Source organism: Oncorhynchus tshawytscha, linkage group LG20, assembly GCF_018296145.1.
Source record: "Oncorhynchus tshawytscha isolate Ot180627B linkage group LG20, Otsh_v2.0, whole genome shotgun sequence".
Lineage (NCBI taxonomy): Eukaryota > Metazoa > Chordata > Actinopteri > Salmoniformes > Salmonidae > Oncorhynchus > Oncorhynchus tshawytscha.
Window position 1 is genome coordinate 11,425,758 of NC_056448.1, and position 16,396 is coordinate 11,442,153.

The 16,396-nt window shown below is 43.1% G+C and overlaps 1 protein-coding gene across 2 annotated transcripts in view; it reads left to right on the forward strand.

Moving 5' to 3' along the window:
* The window catches only part of arvcfa (ARVCF delta catenin family member a), a 16,217-nt gene extending 6,209 nt beyond the window's left edge, over positions 1–10,008 (forward strand). Inside the window, exons 4-17 of one of the 2 annotated variants that reach the window (XM_024380792.2) lie at positions 853–1,331; positions 1,424–1,607; positions 1,769–1,886; positions 2,067–2,235; positions 2,399–2,416; positions 2,729–2,800; positions 7,502–7,629; positions 7,890–8,040; positions 8,174–8,366; positions 8,488–8,599; positions 8,761–8,848; positions 8,959–9,035; positions 9,135–9,253; positions 9,343–10,008. In XM_024380792.2, coding sequence (XP_024236560.2) covers positions 853–1,331; positions 1,424–1,607; positions 1,769–1,886; positions 2,067–2,235; positions 2,399–2,416; positions 2,729–2,800; positions 7,502–7,629; positions 7,890–8,040; positions 8,174–8,366; positions 8,488–8,599; positions 8,761–8,848; positions 8,959–9,035; positions 9,135–9,227 — 1,882 coding nt within the window. In that variant the 3' untranslated portion in view covers positions 9,228–9,253; positions 9,343–10,008. Of the gene's footprint in view, positions 1–852; positions 1,332–1,423; positions 1,608–1,768; positions 1,887–2,066; positions 2,236–2,398; positions 2,417–2,728; positions 2,801–7,501; positions 7,630–7,889; positions 8,041–8,173; positions 8,367–8,487; positions 8,600–8,760; positions 8,880–8,958; positions 9,036–9,134; positions 9,254–9,342 lie in introns of those variants that run through there. The other variant, XR_006079447.1, reaches the window with a different exon arrangement.
* The last annotated feature ends 6,388 nt before the right edge of the window (positions 10,009–16,396 follow it).

The window sequence follows — 16,396 nt, forward strand, 5'->3', positions numbered from 1 at the left end:
ACAGTAGTAAAAGGAAATCTAATGTGTGGCGCGCAAATATCAATAACCTCTCTGTAAATGAGTTTACCCTTGACAAGACAGGGCATTGATTTTTGCAGTGTGTAGGTAGTCATTTGAAAAGGAGGACACATTCTGTGTATTGTTTGCTACTGACCAATGGAACAGTCCAGTACACGATCATTATCTTCATTCACCACATAAATGCTGTTTTCAGTGAAGAGATAACCCCGTAGAGTACACTTCACCATACACTGACCCTCAAAATCCGATTCTGTAGCTTATGGACACATTTAAAATAAGAGAAAAGAAAAGAAAAGAGGAGACTTAGAAAATTCTACTATACGACTCAACACAGCTCAGTATGGCTTGAAACTGCACGAGTGGAATTCTGTATATTGCGTTCCATAGCGTTGAGCCTCAGTGGGAGCTTCTAGCTGCTGTAGTCCATGTGGTGGGGCGAGACAGATGGCCAGCAGTTTAGGAGCAGGTGGTAACAATCAGGGGAGGCCACCAGTCAATAAATAAGGAGGTTACACCTGTATCACTGACTGACAGCAGCACTTTCCTCAGCTTGTAAGCTGTCAATGAGCTGTTTACAGAGGATACTTAGCCATCTAGCGCCCCGTCGCTTCCAACGCCTGTCTTCTGCTCTCTCTCTTTCTCTCCATCTATCTGGAACTCAAGCTGTCCAGATAAAATATCTGTTTGCACAACTATTCAGAGAGCACATCAAATTGCTTTCTGTGCCTTCTGTGCATTCTGTCTGTCTCTACATATAGGCCCATCTCTTGTCCTTGTCTCAGCCCCCCCCCCCCACCCACTTAACCTCTCCTTCACTCTCTATTTCTCCAGAGGGGGATACGAGGAGGCCCTCATGTCCCAAGTGGACGGAGACCCCACCTCCTTCTTCCAGGCCATGTCCAGGGCCCAGATGCTACAGTTCCCCCACAAGCGCTGCAGCATGGTCAGCCTGGACAGCATCCGTAAGGACCCCCGCTGGAGGGACCCCAACCTGAGGGAGGTCATCACAATGCTCAGCCACCCCATGGACCCGGTCAAATCCAACGCCGCTGCCTACTTGCAGCACCTGTGCTACGAGAATGACCACATGAAGCAGGACGTCAGGCAGCTGAAGGGGGTTCCAGTACTGGTGGGCCTCCTGGACCACCCTAAAGCCGAGGTCCACCGCAAGGCCTGTGGAGCCCTGAGGAACATCTCCTACGGGAAAGACCACCACAACAAGGTGGCCATCAAGAACTGTGACGGCATCCCCGCCCTGGTCAGACTGCTGAGAAAGTCCAGTAACATGGAGGTCAGAGAGCTGGTCACAGGTACAGTGAGCCTATGACAAAAGATTCACCCTGATTACCCAAACACCTTATGTATAGCATTCGGACAAATCATGTATACTTTTTACCTATAGGGACCCTGTGGAACCTCTCCTCCCATGAGCCTCTGAAGATGATGATCATCAACCACGGGCTCCAGACACTGACTGATGAGGTCATCATCCCCCACTCTGGCTGGAGGAGAGACCCTACTGAGCACTCCAGACCCCAGGAGACAGAGTGGACCACCGTGTTCAAGAACACCTCAGGATGTCTCAGGCAAAGTATAGCAGCTACATAGATGAAAAGATAATGGAACCTTACACAAGAACTATTTCAGGGTTCATTGCTCCCTAAATTGGACGTAATGGTAAATGATATACTGATAGCGATGCTATGCTAACTTCATCCGCACCACTAATAGAGCTGTGTTCCCCCAGGAATGTGAGCTCAGATGGGGCAGAGGCTCGCCAGAGACTGAGGGAGTGTGAGGGGCTGGTGGACGCACTCCTCCATGCCCTTCAGTCAGCTGTCGCACACAAGGAGACCGACAATAAGGTGAACGCAGACACAGTTGAGCACATGTAAATCCCAACGAAAACACTATAGCCAGAATGAGAATCAGTACATTAACCAAAAGTATTCTGGACCACAAATGAGAATCAGACCCTCCCTATATTCTATGCAACTGCTGTCTGTGATGAGCATCTTTGTGTTGTTTATCCTCCTCTCTCTCAGTCGGTAGAGAACTGTGTCTGCATCCTGAGAAACCTCTCCTACCACGTCCACAAAGAGGTGCCGGGGGCGGAGAGATTTCAGGAACCCGTGGCCAATCAGGTGCCAGGGTTAGGAGGGAACCAGAAGAAAAAGAAGGAGGCAGACTGTTTTGGAGGGAAGAAGCCAAAGGGTGAGTTGAATCTGACCTCATGATGGCGCTATATGAATGGTTGTCAAGCAGTTTGCACAACAGGTAATACGCAGTAGAATTGTGGGATTTCTGGTGTGTACTCTGTGTTGCTATACTGTCTTATTTATCTTTTGTTTTGTTTCCTTCCATCCCCATTCAATAGAGGAGTGGTTCAGTCAAAGTAAGTCTGTCTGAATGAATGATATTTGACAATCTGAAAATCCATAATAATGTTCTGTCAACTATGAGAAACCAGGACCTCTGTGGTTGCTTGCCCTTTTGTCTGCCTCAAGACCTGAGCTTCAATGGAAGACCTAGGGTTTTCTGGCACATTGTTAGAAAAGATTTCTACACATTCCATGTCTCTATACACTTTCCATGTTTTGATCTTTCCTATTTATTGTGTGTGTGTGTGTGTGTATGTGTGTACGTGTGTGGTTGCGTGTGTGTGTGTGTGTGTGTGCGTGGTTGCGTGTGTGTGTGTTTTGTCTAGGCTGGAGAAATGGACCAAGTGATAAAAAATATGGTACTCTGGCTTTACCCAAACGCACAGAACCAATGAAAGGTATGGAACATCTTTAGGGATCTGTGGATTGGTCAAGATTCAAGACATGCATTTATGTAACTTCAAGATGCATTCCAAAGACGTACGTTGTACAAAGCCTTAACCTTGGCATTAGGCATTTGGAAAGGGTATTTGTGCATGATGTAGAATAGTTTCCAATGTGTTGTACTGTCTTGAAGTGGTTGGGTTGTATTTGAAACATTCAGAGATAACAATAGGTTGTCTGAATGTTTTGGCAGAACTACATGGTCCATGCAAACGTACCATGTGTCAGTTACTGTATGAGTACAATACAATATGGAATAGCTTGGTGGGACTGCTGTGGCAACTCAATAGACCTATACTGTGAATAATGTACTTCTATGTTGGAGATGGAGCAGTATAGACAGCTAGTAGAGCTTATATTCAGCATCAAATGAAGGGACGATTGAATGCATTTTGTGCCACAATGTGATGATAAGGCACTATAGCTGCCTTTTTTATGTCAAATATAATGTGTAATATCGCAGACTATTGACAGGATTCTAAACTAGTCATTGACATTCAGAAGTTCCAACAGAAGATTACACCTTAGTATAAAAGATAGTTGTATAACTGAATAGATTATACCTTAGTAAAAAAGAGAGTTGTATAACTGAATAGATTATACCTTAGTAAAAAAGAGAGTTGTATAACTGATTAGATTATACAACTCTCTTCTATATGGCATTGGAACATAATCAGATACATGAATATGCATATACAGACAAAATCATTCCCTGAGCATGGTTGATGTCTTTTGATGTACAAGTCCAGACAGGTTTAGAGGGAAGGTTTGGCCGTGGTCCACCAGAACTTGTGCGAGAAGGGTTCTGATGACACAGGGAACGGGCACTGCTCGATGGACCTGTGTGGCCAGTCAGGTATTATACAGGTCTGTAGAAAATCTTATACCTTCCACAGAAAATGTGTGTCTGGCTGTGGAGCCATCCCACACTCCTGCCTGCGGCTGCAATCAATGTGATAAGAAGGTTACATGCCTAGGTCAGGATTAGACAGCACGTAAGTCTCCCAGCCAGAGGCAGCCTATCAGCATCTTCGGCTTCAGCTGGCTGAATATCATTGGAAAGCCTCTGGAGGGCGGCCTGTGAGAGAATTCCTGAGTATTTGGATTCCTTCTATACTCCAGCATGACTACTGGGGATGTGTGTGTAGCTAGAAGCCTCTCACTCCGGTAGAATAATACAGTCTGTGAATATTATTGAAGTGAGTGGTGGTACCGTTTGTAGCAGACAAGAGCGCACAGAGAGCTGATAAGAGTTGGAGCCCAAAGCACCCATTGGTTAATAATGCAATAGTGATCCATGTTTACATGTAGTTGGGGTGTTTGCGTGAAAGTTTGGAGTTGGAAAAGACATTTAGTTTTCTTTGTGCATTTGTAATATCATGCACAGTCCACATCCCTTTTGCAAAGGCAGAATATTCCTTCAACATAAAAGCAGTGTGAATATCTCAAATGTACACACACAAACATGGCTGAGCTTTAATTGGGGGTATTATCTATGTTGTGTACATTATACTGTATAGTCTTTCTGAAATACTAAGCCAATAATCATTTTGAGCTTCATAACCTAACTGTGCAAGCCTACATATATTCTCTAGAGCAGTGGTTCCCGAAATGTGTATAGTCCCGTACCCCTTCAAACATTCAACCTCCAGCTGCGTACCCCCTCTAGCATCAGGGTCAGCACTCTCTCAAATGTTGTTTTATTAAACATAAGAATGCGTGTGAGTTTGTCACAACCCGGCTCGTGGAAAATGACAAAGAGGGCACAAATAATAATATAATAATAATCAATCATTTTGCTCTTAGCCATCTTACATATAAAACCTTATTTGTTCATCAAAAATTGTGAATAACTCACCACAGCTTAATGAGAAGGGTATGCTTGAAAGGATGCACATAACTCTGCAATATTGGGTTGTATTGGAGAGAGTCTCAGTCTTTTTCCACACACAGTCTGTGCCTGTATTTAGTTATCATGCTAGTGAGGGCCGAGAATCCACTCTCACATAGGTACGTGGTTGCAAAGGGCATCAGTGTCTTAACAGCGCGATTTGCGCAGGATACTCTGAGTGCAGCCCAATCCAGAAATCTGGCAGTGGCTTCTGATTAAATTCAAGAACCGCTTGTTGCAATTTCGATGAGGCTCTCTTGTTCAGATATCGGTAAGTGGACTGGAGGCAGGGCTTGAAAGGGATAACAAATCCAGCTGTTTGTGTCATCTGTTTCGGGAAAGTACCTGTGTAATTGCGCACCCAACTCACTCAGGTGCTTCGCTATATCACATTTGATATTGTCCTTAACCTTGTTCATTTGCACACACAAAATATCATACAATGATGGAAATATGTGTGTGTGTTGTCCTTGTTAATGCAGACAGAGAAGAGCTCCAACTTCTTAACCATAGCCTCAATTTTGTCCCTCACGTTGAATATAGTTGCGGAGAGTCCCTGTAATCCTAGATTCAGATCATTCAGGTGAGAAAACATCACCCAGACAGGCCAGTCGTGTGAGAAACTCGTCATCATGCAAACAGTCGGACAAGTGAAAATGATGGTCATTAAAGAAAACTTTAAGCTCGTCTCTCAATTCAAAAAAATGTGTCAATACTTTGCCCCTCGATAACCAGCGCACTTCTGTATGTTGTAAAAGTGTTACATGGTCGCTGCTCATATCATTGCATAATGAGGAAAATAGTTCAGGGGCCTTGCTTTAATAAAGTTAACCATTTTCACTGTAGTGTCCAAAATGTCTTTCAAGCTGTCAGGTATTTCCTTGGCAGCAAGAGCCTCTCGGTGGATGCTGCAGTTTACCCAAGTGGCGTCGGGAGCAACTGCTTGGACGCGCATTACCACTCCACTATGTCTCCCTGTTATGGCTTTTGTGCCATCAGTACCAACACATCTTGACCACCAAAGTCAATTTGATGTCACAAAGCTATCCAGTACTTTAAAAATATCCTCTCCTCTTGTCCTGGTTTCCAGTGGTTTGCAGAAGAGGATGCCTTCCTCAATTGACGCCCCATAAATGTAACGGCCATATACCAGGAGCTGTTCCAGGCCCGCCACGTCTGTTGACTCATCCAGCTGTAATGCATAGAATTCACTGGCTTGTATGCGAAGCAGTAGTTGTTTCAAAACATCTCCTGACATGTCACTGATACGTCGTGAAACAGTGTTGTTTGATGAAGGCATTCTTATTAATGGTATCTGTTGCTTTTATACTCAAAAGTAATCTTAATTCTGTCTCAAAAACTCGAGGCTTATTTTTCAAATGGGAGTGTTTTGTTTCTAAATGTCTGCGCAAGAGTGAAGGTTTCATCGAGTTGTGAGATAGTACTTTTGCAAGTATAACACACTGTGGCTGAGGAAAGGCACTACTCCCAATCAACGTAGTTCTCATCATCTTTGCGCCTCTTTGATGTTGTTCGTGCTTTCCCGGGTAAGGGAGCAGTAGCTCTTCGGCTGCATCAGATTCACAACTGTCAGTGTCCATGCTAGCTGGCCTAACAACAAATGTAAAATTACAGCTTGTGTCATCGACAGTAGAGTGCTAGCAGCAGTACTACCAGTAGAGCTGGTATGTGTCTCTATGGACTCTGGCCTTACTTTTTTTTTTAACCATTTATCAATTTTCGAGCCAACAGAATGAGCAGCAGTGTCGTTTGGCTACATATGGACCATTAGTGGAATTCCCGTGAGAGAGTAATTGGATGTTAATTATTTGACTAGGCCACCTGTATTTGACATTGACATAATTTTTTTGCCCAATTTCGTGGTATCCAATTGTTGTAGTTACTGTCTTGTCTCATCGCTACAGCTTCCGCACGGACTCGGGAGAGGCGAAGTTTGAGAGACATGCGTCCTCCGAAACACAACCCAACCAAGCCGCACTGCTTCTTAACACAGGGCACATCCAACCCGGAAGCAAGCCACACCAATGTGTCAGAGGAAACACCGTACACCTAGCAACTTGGTCAGCGTGCACTGTGCCCAGCCCGCCACAGGAGTTACTAGTGTGCGATGAGACAAGGATATCCCTGCCGGCCAAACCCTCCCTAACCCGGACGACGCTAGGCAAATTGTTTGCCGCCTCATGGGCCTCCCGGTCGTGACAGAGCCTGGGCTCGAACCCAGAGTGTCTGGTGGCACAGCCTTAGACCATTGCGCCACCCGGGAGGCCCTTGACATTGACATTTTTGGCAGTGAAACGAGGCTACTCCGGGGAGAAAAAAACCTCACCCAAATGTATAGCTCCGTTGGAAAATATAGATGGACTGTTTGAAAATGTGAAGAATTAAAAAAAAAAAGTTTCATAGGAAACTGCTCTGCATTTTTCATATTGTCCTGCTTAGAGTCTTCTCACTTTGGCCGCAAAACTCCAAGCTGTCTGAAAATGTATACTCTACTACATAAAACAAACAGTATGGGACAAGTAATCAGTTTTTATCTCATCTGTGTTTCACTATGAAGTCTGAAATGAGCTTTTTAAGTGCTTAACTGTATGTGCTGGTTACTGATCCAATCTTCTGTTGACTGGTGCCTTGAAAACCACTGTGTCTCATCATACCAGTTCCAATGTATCTGAGAGTTCTCTGTGCTTCTCTCTCTCTCTCGTTCCCTCGTTCCCTCCCTCACTCCCTCCCTCCCTCTCTGTAGGTCTGGAGCTGCTTTACCAGCCAGAGGTTGTGAGGCTGTACCTGTCTCTCCTCACTTGCAGTCAGAACCACAACACCCTGGAGGCAGCAGCCGGAGCGCTGCAGAACCTCGCTGCAGGCCACTGGGCTGTGAGTGAAGGGCAATCGTAGAAGCAGTTGATTTGAGGCTGTGGGAGAACAGACTGTTTGTTTCTCATCCCCTTTCTCTTTCTCTCTCTCCCTCTTGCTCTCTGTGTGAAGGGTTGATTAAGTGTGATTGAATTGTGGTTGAAAAACTATAATGTGTATAAAAGTATGTATTAATAATCATAAGTAGCACAATAGGACTTTACAAAATGTCATACATTACACCCTTCTATTATTCTCTCTCTCTGTGCCTTTGCTCAAAGTGGTCCAGTTACATCCGGGCCACAGTGAGGAAGGAGAAAGGTCTGCCTGTCCTGGTGGAGCTACTGCGTTCAGATGGTGATAAAGTGGTCCGGGCTGTAGCTATTGCTCTCCGCAACCTGGCCATAGATCGCCGCAACAAAGACCTCATAGGTACATAGACGCACGCACACACACACACACACACACACACACACACACACACACACACACACACACACACACACACACACACACACACACACACACACACACAGGTGATCTGACCATTTTCTTTTCCCCACAGGGAGTTATGCCATGAGGGACCTGGTCAGTAACCTGCCCTGTGGTCAACAGAGGCCAGCCAAGAACCTGGAAGGGGACACAGTGGTGGCCATTCTGAACACTATCCATGAGATCATCTCAGACAGCCCTGAGAACGCCCGAGGTCTCATACAGGGCCACGCCATCCAGAAACTGGTAGCCATCAACAAGACAAGGTAGATTTTCATAGCATAATATCTTATATGGTGTTGGTTTCAATTGGCTAGATGCTCAGTCCACAGTGCTGTGCTTTCTCCTTTATGCTGGCTCTGGTTGATTCTGTTGTTTCTTTGCTAGCCAATCTGGGCGAGAGACCAAAGCAGCATCTCATGTCCTGCAGACAGTGTGGGCTTACAAGGACCTAAGAAACAGTCTCTACAAGGGAGGCTGGAACAAGAGCCACTTTAAGGTATTGCATGGCATGCTGTAGAAGGCTGTATTCCCCATTCACTACACAGTCCAAATGGGTGGCACAAACACAACTCTGTTATTGATTTGTAACTTGAGCACTGTATGGGACAACATTAGTTCCTAATGACATACTGTGTGTTCTCTCTTTTTTACTCTCAGTCAACAACTAGTGGAATGCCCAAAAAACCCAAGAGCGGAAAGTCAGGCTATGATGACATCACACTGCCTCTGATGGAGAAAAATCAAGGTCACCATGAGACTGTAGCTTCAGCATAAGTGTGGGTGTGCCTATTCCTTGTTTGTCATTTGAATGTAAAATGGCCTTTGTTTATTGTATTCTCTCTGTCTTTCCCACAGATGGATACTCCACTGTGGAGCAAGGGGACAGAGTGGGTGATGGGCCAGGCCACATGATGGAGAGAGAGCCTCTCCAGGTCAGTAACAATGTGCAGAGCGCCTTACTATACGTACGGTCAGGAGTTCTTCAATGGGGACTCACATTTAACTAAACACACACTCACATTTTGTCGTAGAGTATCCCAGAGAGGAAGCACTTCATCCGGGCTGGAAGGCCTGCAGTGGGCCTGGTGGAGCGCAAACCTCCACCCCTCGACTCCTGGGTCTGAGACTGGTAGAAAGGATTGTAGTGCAGGTAAATCCAATTTCACAGAACTATTTTAGGAATGATGTTTTACACGTCGGTGTGATGCATGTCCTTTGTCTTTTTTCTTTTTTTTGCAGGAGATGTGCTGGTAAAAGAGGAAGTGAAACATCAACATTTGTGGAGGTCATTGTGGTGTTTATCCTTTAGATGGACATTCTGTCGGTCAACTCACCATTTAGGACAACATGGTTTATTCTCCCCCCAGTAAAATAAGAATAGAGTGAATATGGACTGGCATTTACATTTTCAATGTGAAACTCTGACTGATGTTGATCAGAGCCTCTCCTACTTAGAAAATAAATAAACGTGCGCATACTGGACAGCGGGATGAGTGGAGTGACACAGCTGAATGTAGGCCAGGAAGTTTGGATTTGTCAAAACATTTTGCTTTTATTTACCTGACCTGCCCTACTCTAGAATTAACATGTTGTATTGTTTTATTCCTGCAAGGTGTGCATCTGTTTGATGTGAGAGACTAGTTGGAAATGGGATTGTAAATGTGTAATAAAATATTGTTAATATTCTAAATTAAGGCATTTATATTGTAATATTCATGTTATTTATTAACAGTTGTGAACGTTATCTTGTCACCACAAATACAATGGATACCTCCATATAATAATATATTAAGTAATAGTGCCATTTATTAAGGAGTTGACTCGATGACTTTGCTTTATGCAGTGTTTGTTCTTGCATCGCGATGTTAAATTGATAATGTTAGCAAATAAAATCCATAATTTCTCATACAATTTCTCAACGTTATATGGACTTCATTTATACTGTATTTTCTGTTATTCTCGTCTTTCTGTTAGGACAAGGGCGAGGGGTTTATTCAACATGTATGTTGGGAAACGTATCATTCACGCAGCATGTTGCTTGGGTGCTGTGCTATAGTCCTTTTACTTTCAGGACTGGACAGCTCCATATATTTATACTGTATATGGTTGCTGTGCCGGAACGAGAATAGAAACATGAAATTAAGGGTGCAGCAAGTTGGAAAAGCTGCTCGAGCATAATGCATTTTTTAAAGAATTCTGCCGTTGATGATGTCACTTCTTTGTTTACTTTTGTCAATGTCATATTTGTTACAAGATGAAACCAAAATATACCCAGGTCCGGCTAAATAAGGAGAAAAAAAGGTACGTTTGAATACACGTACTCCAGTTCAGAGCATCAGTTTTGCTAACACTGACAGCTTGCTAGCAACACATGACCGGCCACCCAAAATTGGCTTGATTGGTATTAATCAATCTCGTGTAGTTAAGTTAGCTAACTTGAGCTAGCCTAAGTTATCTGAACTGCGCTAGCTAGCTAACGTTAGCTAAAGCTTGAATCTTGAATGCAGTGTTTCATAAATTCAAAAATAAAAGTTAGCTAACTAATAATGGTGGAAGAAGTTTAAGATAAGCACTGCTTTTTCTTACTGTAGGTTCCAGGAGGAGGGAGGAGACAATGTGAGAGAAAGTTCACATTTAGCTGGTGAGGATTTTAAAGAATTTCGAAGACTATTAGCTAGCTAGACAATCTAACTTAATACAGTAGCTAGATGTCTATTTTGACATCTATCTCTTCTGGCATTTAAATCTCTTTATCCAGCATTCCCAGCCCCCAGTCTTGCAGGAGAAGGGGCTATGCCCCTTCCTCAGAATGGTCAGATCACTGCCCTCCCCCCACCAGGTCTCAGTAGAAAGTACCCCCTACCTCAACCCACTCTCTCAGCCAAGACCAAGATTTGGATGCCAGTGCAAGAGACCTGGAAAGGAGAACCTTATGACAAGCCTTTGCTCAAATACACAATAGCCCTCCCTATTGGCAGGCGCCACTGTAGACCTCGTCCAATAAAACGACCCGTCCCCAACCCTTCCCCCAACCTGACTAATAAAAGAGTGAAGTTTAAACATCCCGAGGCCACCCTCCGTTTTATCCCAGTGAGGCCAGACTTAGAGCAGCTCACCAGGCAGAGAACCCTCCCTGGTGGTCAGTTGGTTAGACCTGTGACACCCAGACCACCATCACGCAAGCAGCCCCCCTCTGCAGACCATAGCCCCCTAGACAGTATCCACTCACACAGATCCCTTGCTAAGGTGCAGGCTGCTGGAGGTGAGGACAGGGGAGGCGGAGGAGATGGTGCCTCCCTATCCCGCTCTGTCAGGGATTTGCAATTGCTTAGCTCCAGCTCCGACGACGAGGATTCTGAGTCTCCTTCTGAGTCCCAGTTCCGATGCACCACTCCGGCCTACCTTACCCGCCGCTACCAGAACAGTTTGAAATGGTACCAGGCGGTGCGCAGCGAGAAGAAGACCAAACATCACAAGGAGAGGCTTGACCAGCTTTGCTATAAGGTAAACACTGTATTCTATTTGACTAAACTCATGCCTGGATAAAAAAGATCTAAACAAATCGATTTAGTGACTCTCATATTGGATCTTACCGTATTGTCATCTCTCACTTTTCTTTCCTTAGGAGGCATCAGAAGAGTCTAATGCTGAAAGAGGTAGCTAGGGTTTTTAGTCCGCCAAGTGTGAGACATCAAAAATAATGATACAGTCCTTTTTATGCTATGTCAATGGGAACTCTTTTCTTTTCTCTTCTGTCTGTGATTGCCTTTTTTTTGCAAGCTTACTCTACTAATGATTGTAATTACCTGTTCCCTGCCCTATCATTTGTTACTAGGCCCCTCGGGTGTCCAGGCGAGACACACCGCCCCTCTGGGTGCTGGGGAGGGGAGGTCTGTCTGTAAACCCTACCAGGGAGGAAAGAGGAGAAGGAGTCCGCCGTCAGAGAAAGGTTTTTATTTATTCATTTGTTTATTTGTCAGGGACCATGTACAACATGCCATTGCAACAGATTTAGCTAGATAGCAAATTTACATCTGTAGTCCCCTGGCTGAAAACAATGAACATTAATACATCAATACAATGCTAAAATATTATTATTATTATTAATATTAAATATTATTATCATATTAAAATATGTATATATAAAAAAATGTCAAATATACAACAATAGACAATATAATGATAATATTACATCAGAGTTGACCCTCGGTCCCACTGTGTTTGACATCAGTATCTGAATGTCTTATTGTTCACATGACTGGTTTGCCTAGCAAAGGAGCAGCACTCTCACACTGGTTGGCAGGGTGTTCCTTAATCCAGACACTCTGACTGGAAAAGTTGTCTGACCAAATTTGGTGGACCTAAACTGAGTTGAGCTGTCCGCTCTGGTTGAAGCTCTTGTTGTCCTGGTATTGTCTTTGCAATATGTAACAAACTGCTTAAGAGGTGTTGGGGAAAGTTTTAAAAAATGTTTTATTTTATTTAACCTTTATTTAACTTGGCAAGTCAGTTAAGAACAAATTCTTATTTACAATAACGACCTACCAGAAGGCAAAATGCCTCCTGCGGGGACGGGGGCTGGGATTTAAAAAATTATAACAAAAATAAATATAGAACAAAACACACATCGTGACAAGAGAGACACCATAACACTACATAAAGAGAGACCTAAGACAACACCATAACAAGGCAGCAACACATGAAAACACTGCATGGTAGCAACACAACATGACAACAACATGGTAGCAACATAGCATGGCAGCAGCACAATATGTTAGCAGCACAAAACATGGTACAAACATTATTGGGCACAGATAACAGCACAAAGGGCAAGAAGGTAGATACATCACGCGAAGCAGCCACAACTGTCACTGAGAGTCCATGATTTAGTCTTTGGATGAAGAGATGGAGATAAAACGGTCCAGTTTGAGTGTTTTTTGCAGCTCGTTCCAGTCGTTAGCTGCAGCGAACTGAAATGAGGAGTGACCCAGGGATGTGTGTGCTTTGGGGACCATTAACAGAATGTGACTGGCAGAACGGGTGTTGTATGTGGAGGATGAGGGCTGCAGTAGGTATCTCAATTAGGGGGGAGTGAGGCCTAAGAGGGTTTTATAAATAAGCATCAATCAGTGGGTCTTGCTACGTGTATACAGAGATGTCCAGTTTACAGAGTCAGCAGAAGTTCTGACTTTATACACTGTACTCTTTGAGAGAGGTAGTTAGCAAACCAGGCCAAAGACCCCTCAGAGACACCAATACTCCTTAGCCGGCCCACAAGAATGGAATGGTCTACCGCAGGGCTGCCTAACCCTCTTCCTGGAGATCTACCATCCTGTGTGTTTTCAGTCCAACCCTAATTTAACACACCTGATTCGACTAATTAGCTGCTCAACAAGACCGTAACTAGCTGAATCAGATATGCTAAATTGGGGTTGGACTGAAAACCTACAGGACAGTAGATCTCCAGGAAGAGTGTTGGGCAGCCCTGGTATACTGTATCAAAAGCTTTGGCCAAGTCAATAAAAATAGCAGCACAACATTGCTTAGAATCAAGGGCAATGGTGACATCATTTAGGACCTTTAAGTTTGAAGTGACACATCCATAACCTGAGTTTAATGCATAAAACCAGCAAATCAAATTGTTTGGGGACAGACTTGGTGGAGACAACCGAGCACTGAAGGTGTTCCTTGGTAAAGATTGCCACTCCCCCACCTTTGGAAGATCTGTCTTGCCAAAAAATGTTATAAACAGAAATGTTAACATCAGTGTTCAAAACACTCTTCCTTAACCACATCTCAGTAATGACCAACACATCTGGATAAGAGCTGTGAACCCACACTTTTGTGATTGATCAATTGATCAATTTTAGGTAATAAGCTTCTAGTGTCAGTGTGCAGAAAACCCAGGCTTTTACAAGAGCAGAAATCAGTGAAGCAGGTATCAGGGCACAAATCAGAATTGGGGCTAGCAACAGTAGATGGGCCAGGGTGTATATGCACATTTCCAGATATAATCAGCAGTAATACAATCAGGGCATGGCAGAGGACAGGGAGAGCTCTGCAGTGTTGATTTATAACATTTGAATGTGCATTAGATGGCAACAAGATCATATTATACAGCAATTTCATCAGGTAACATGAATACAAAGGCGATGAGAGGTGGTTAGAATAGGATGGGAGACCAAGAGTCCGTGTAACCAATAAAGAGTCAGAGTCCTGAGTGTGGGAACAAATATAGACTGCCCCACGGTTGGGTAAGCAAGCAAGTTCATAGTCAACAAAGCATGCAGGAGTCATGAGGCAAATAGCATAAAGATAAAAGTCATGAGTGTTCTTAAACAGCAGAGAGGTGTCGGCATAAGAAGCTGTCAAAGCTCAGTAGGTTGTATTTCTTAATGATATTGCATTGGTGATAGGTGTTTGGTTTTTAGTGCAGCACTTTCAGAGTTTTTTTTTATAGAGCTTTTGCAGTGGTTTCATTGCTGTGATACACAGTACAGGTTTACGAGAGATGGGGCAAAATCATTGAGTGCATGTACAGCTTAGCAGCATTTGTTGACATTTGGTTCCTGATCAATTTGAAATGACCAGGCTGCTTTTGACTGTTCATTATACTTTATGTATTCTTTTTTGAAGGACAGGTTGGAGTCAATAATTATTCCTAAGTATTTCAAATGTGAAACCACCTCAATCCTCTGTCCCTTTACACTTATCTCAGGTGGACGGGTCTCACTGTTCCTGATGAAGGGTGCATTCGTAAATTCACTCTGGCTATCTACTCTGATTTCAGATCACTCTCATCTGAGGGTGCTAGAGTGCAGAGTAACTGATGAATTTACGAAAAAGCAACACCTGTTGAATATGACTGGTGTCAGTAAATGTCGGCAAAAAAACGTTATTAAATTGTTTCCAGCAGCAAAGTGACAGTCACCATCACATGAAAACAGCCTAAACCAGCTCTAGGGCGAGTAAAATGGTCAGGTCTCATTTGTGTCTGGAAGTAGCTAGCATGCTGTGGTGGAAAAAGTACCCAATTGTCATACTTGAGTAAAAGTACAGAAACCTTAACAGAAAATGTCTTCAGTAAAAGTGAAAGTCACCCAGTAAAATACTACTTGAGTAAAAGTCTAAAAGTATTTGATTTGAAATATACTTAAGTATCAAAAATCAAAGTAAAAGTATGAATCATTTCAAATTCCTTATATTAAGCAAACCAGACAGCACGATTTTCTTGTTTTTAAAATGTACGGATACACTCCAACACAGACATCATTTACAAATGAAGCACAACTGCATTCAAGCATCCAAGCTAACTGGCTAACTTTGGCTAGCTTGCTAATGTGGACTTGGGAACAGGAGTGAAGAAATCTGATTTCTTTCTGCATCTTGAAACAATGTAATGCTCAGTTAGATACCATCTGTAGTATTTGGTGCTTTCTTTATCAAAAATGAATCATAAAAGCTGATAGTATTTCGAACACATAAAATATGCATCTAAACCGAACTGAAATCTAATCAGAAACACATTGGGTCGTTTTCACAGTCAAACAGATGTTATTTGGACATTTTGTACAGAAAATCTTTTTAACAGAGAAAAATCTTTGACAGAGAGAACTGTCAACTAGATTGAAGCATTCATTCTATCGATCTATGACATTATTCTGGTGAGCAAGGGGTTTATTTAGTCTTCTAGGGCAACATACAGTATAATGACAGAAGAGAAGCTGCATGTATCTAATTATTGTAATGGTTTTCTTCCATTGAAGGAGAGGAGGACCAAAATGCAGCGTGGTTAGTGTTCAACATCTTTAATATAAACGATAACACTACAAAATACAAAACAACAAATGTGAAAACCAAAACAGTCCTATCTGGTGCAATGACACAAAGACAGAAGACAACCACCCACAAAGTACCCACAGAATATGGCTGCCTAAATATGGTTCCCAATCAGAGACAACGATAGACAGCTGCCTCTAATTGACAACCAATCTAGGCAACCATAGACATACAAACTACCTAGAAAGGAAACAACCCCATAAACATACAACAAACCCTAGACAAGACAAAACACATAAATCCCCCATGTCACACCCTGACCTAACCAAAATAACAAGGAAAACAAAGAATACTAAGGTCAGGGTGTGACAATTATAGACAAGTTAACTAACAAATAGCCTACCAAAATGTTGGAAATTAAATTAAATCAAATCAAATGTATTTATATAGCCCTTTGTACATCAGCTGATATCTCAAAGTGCTGTACAGAAACCCAGCCTAAAACCCCAAACAG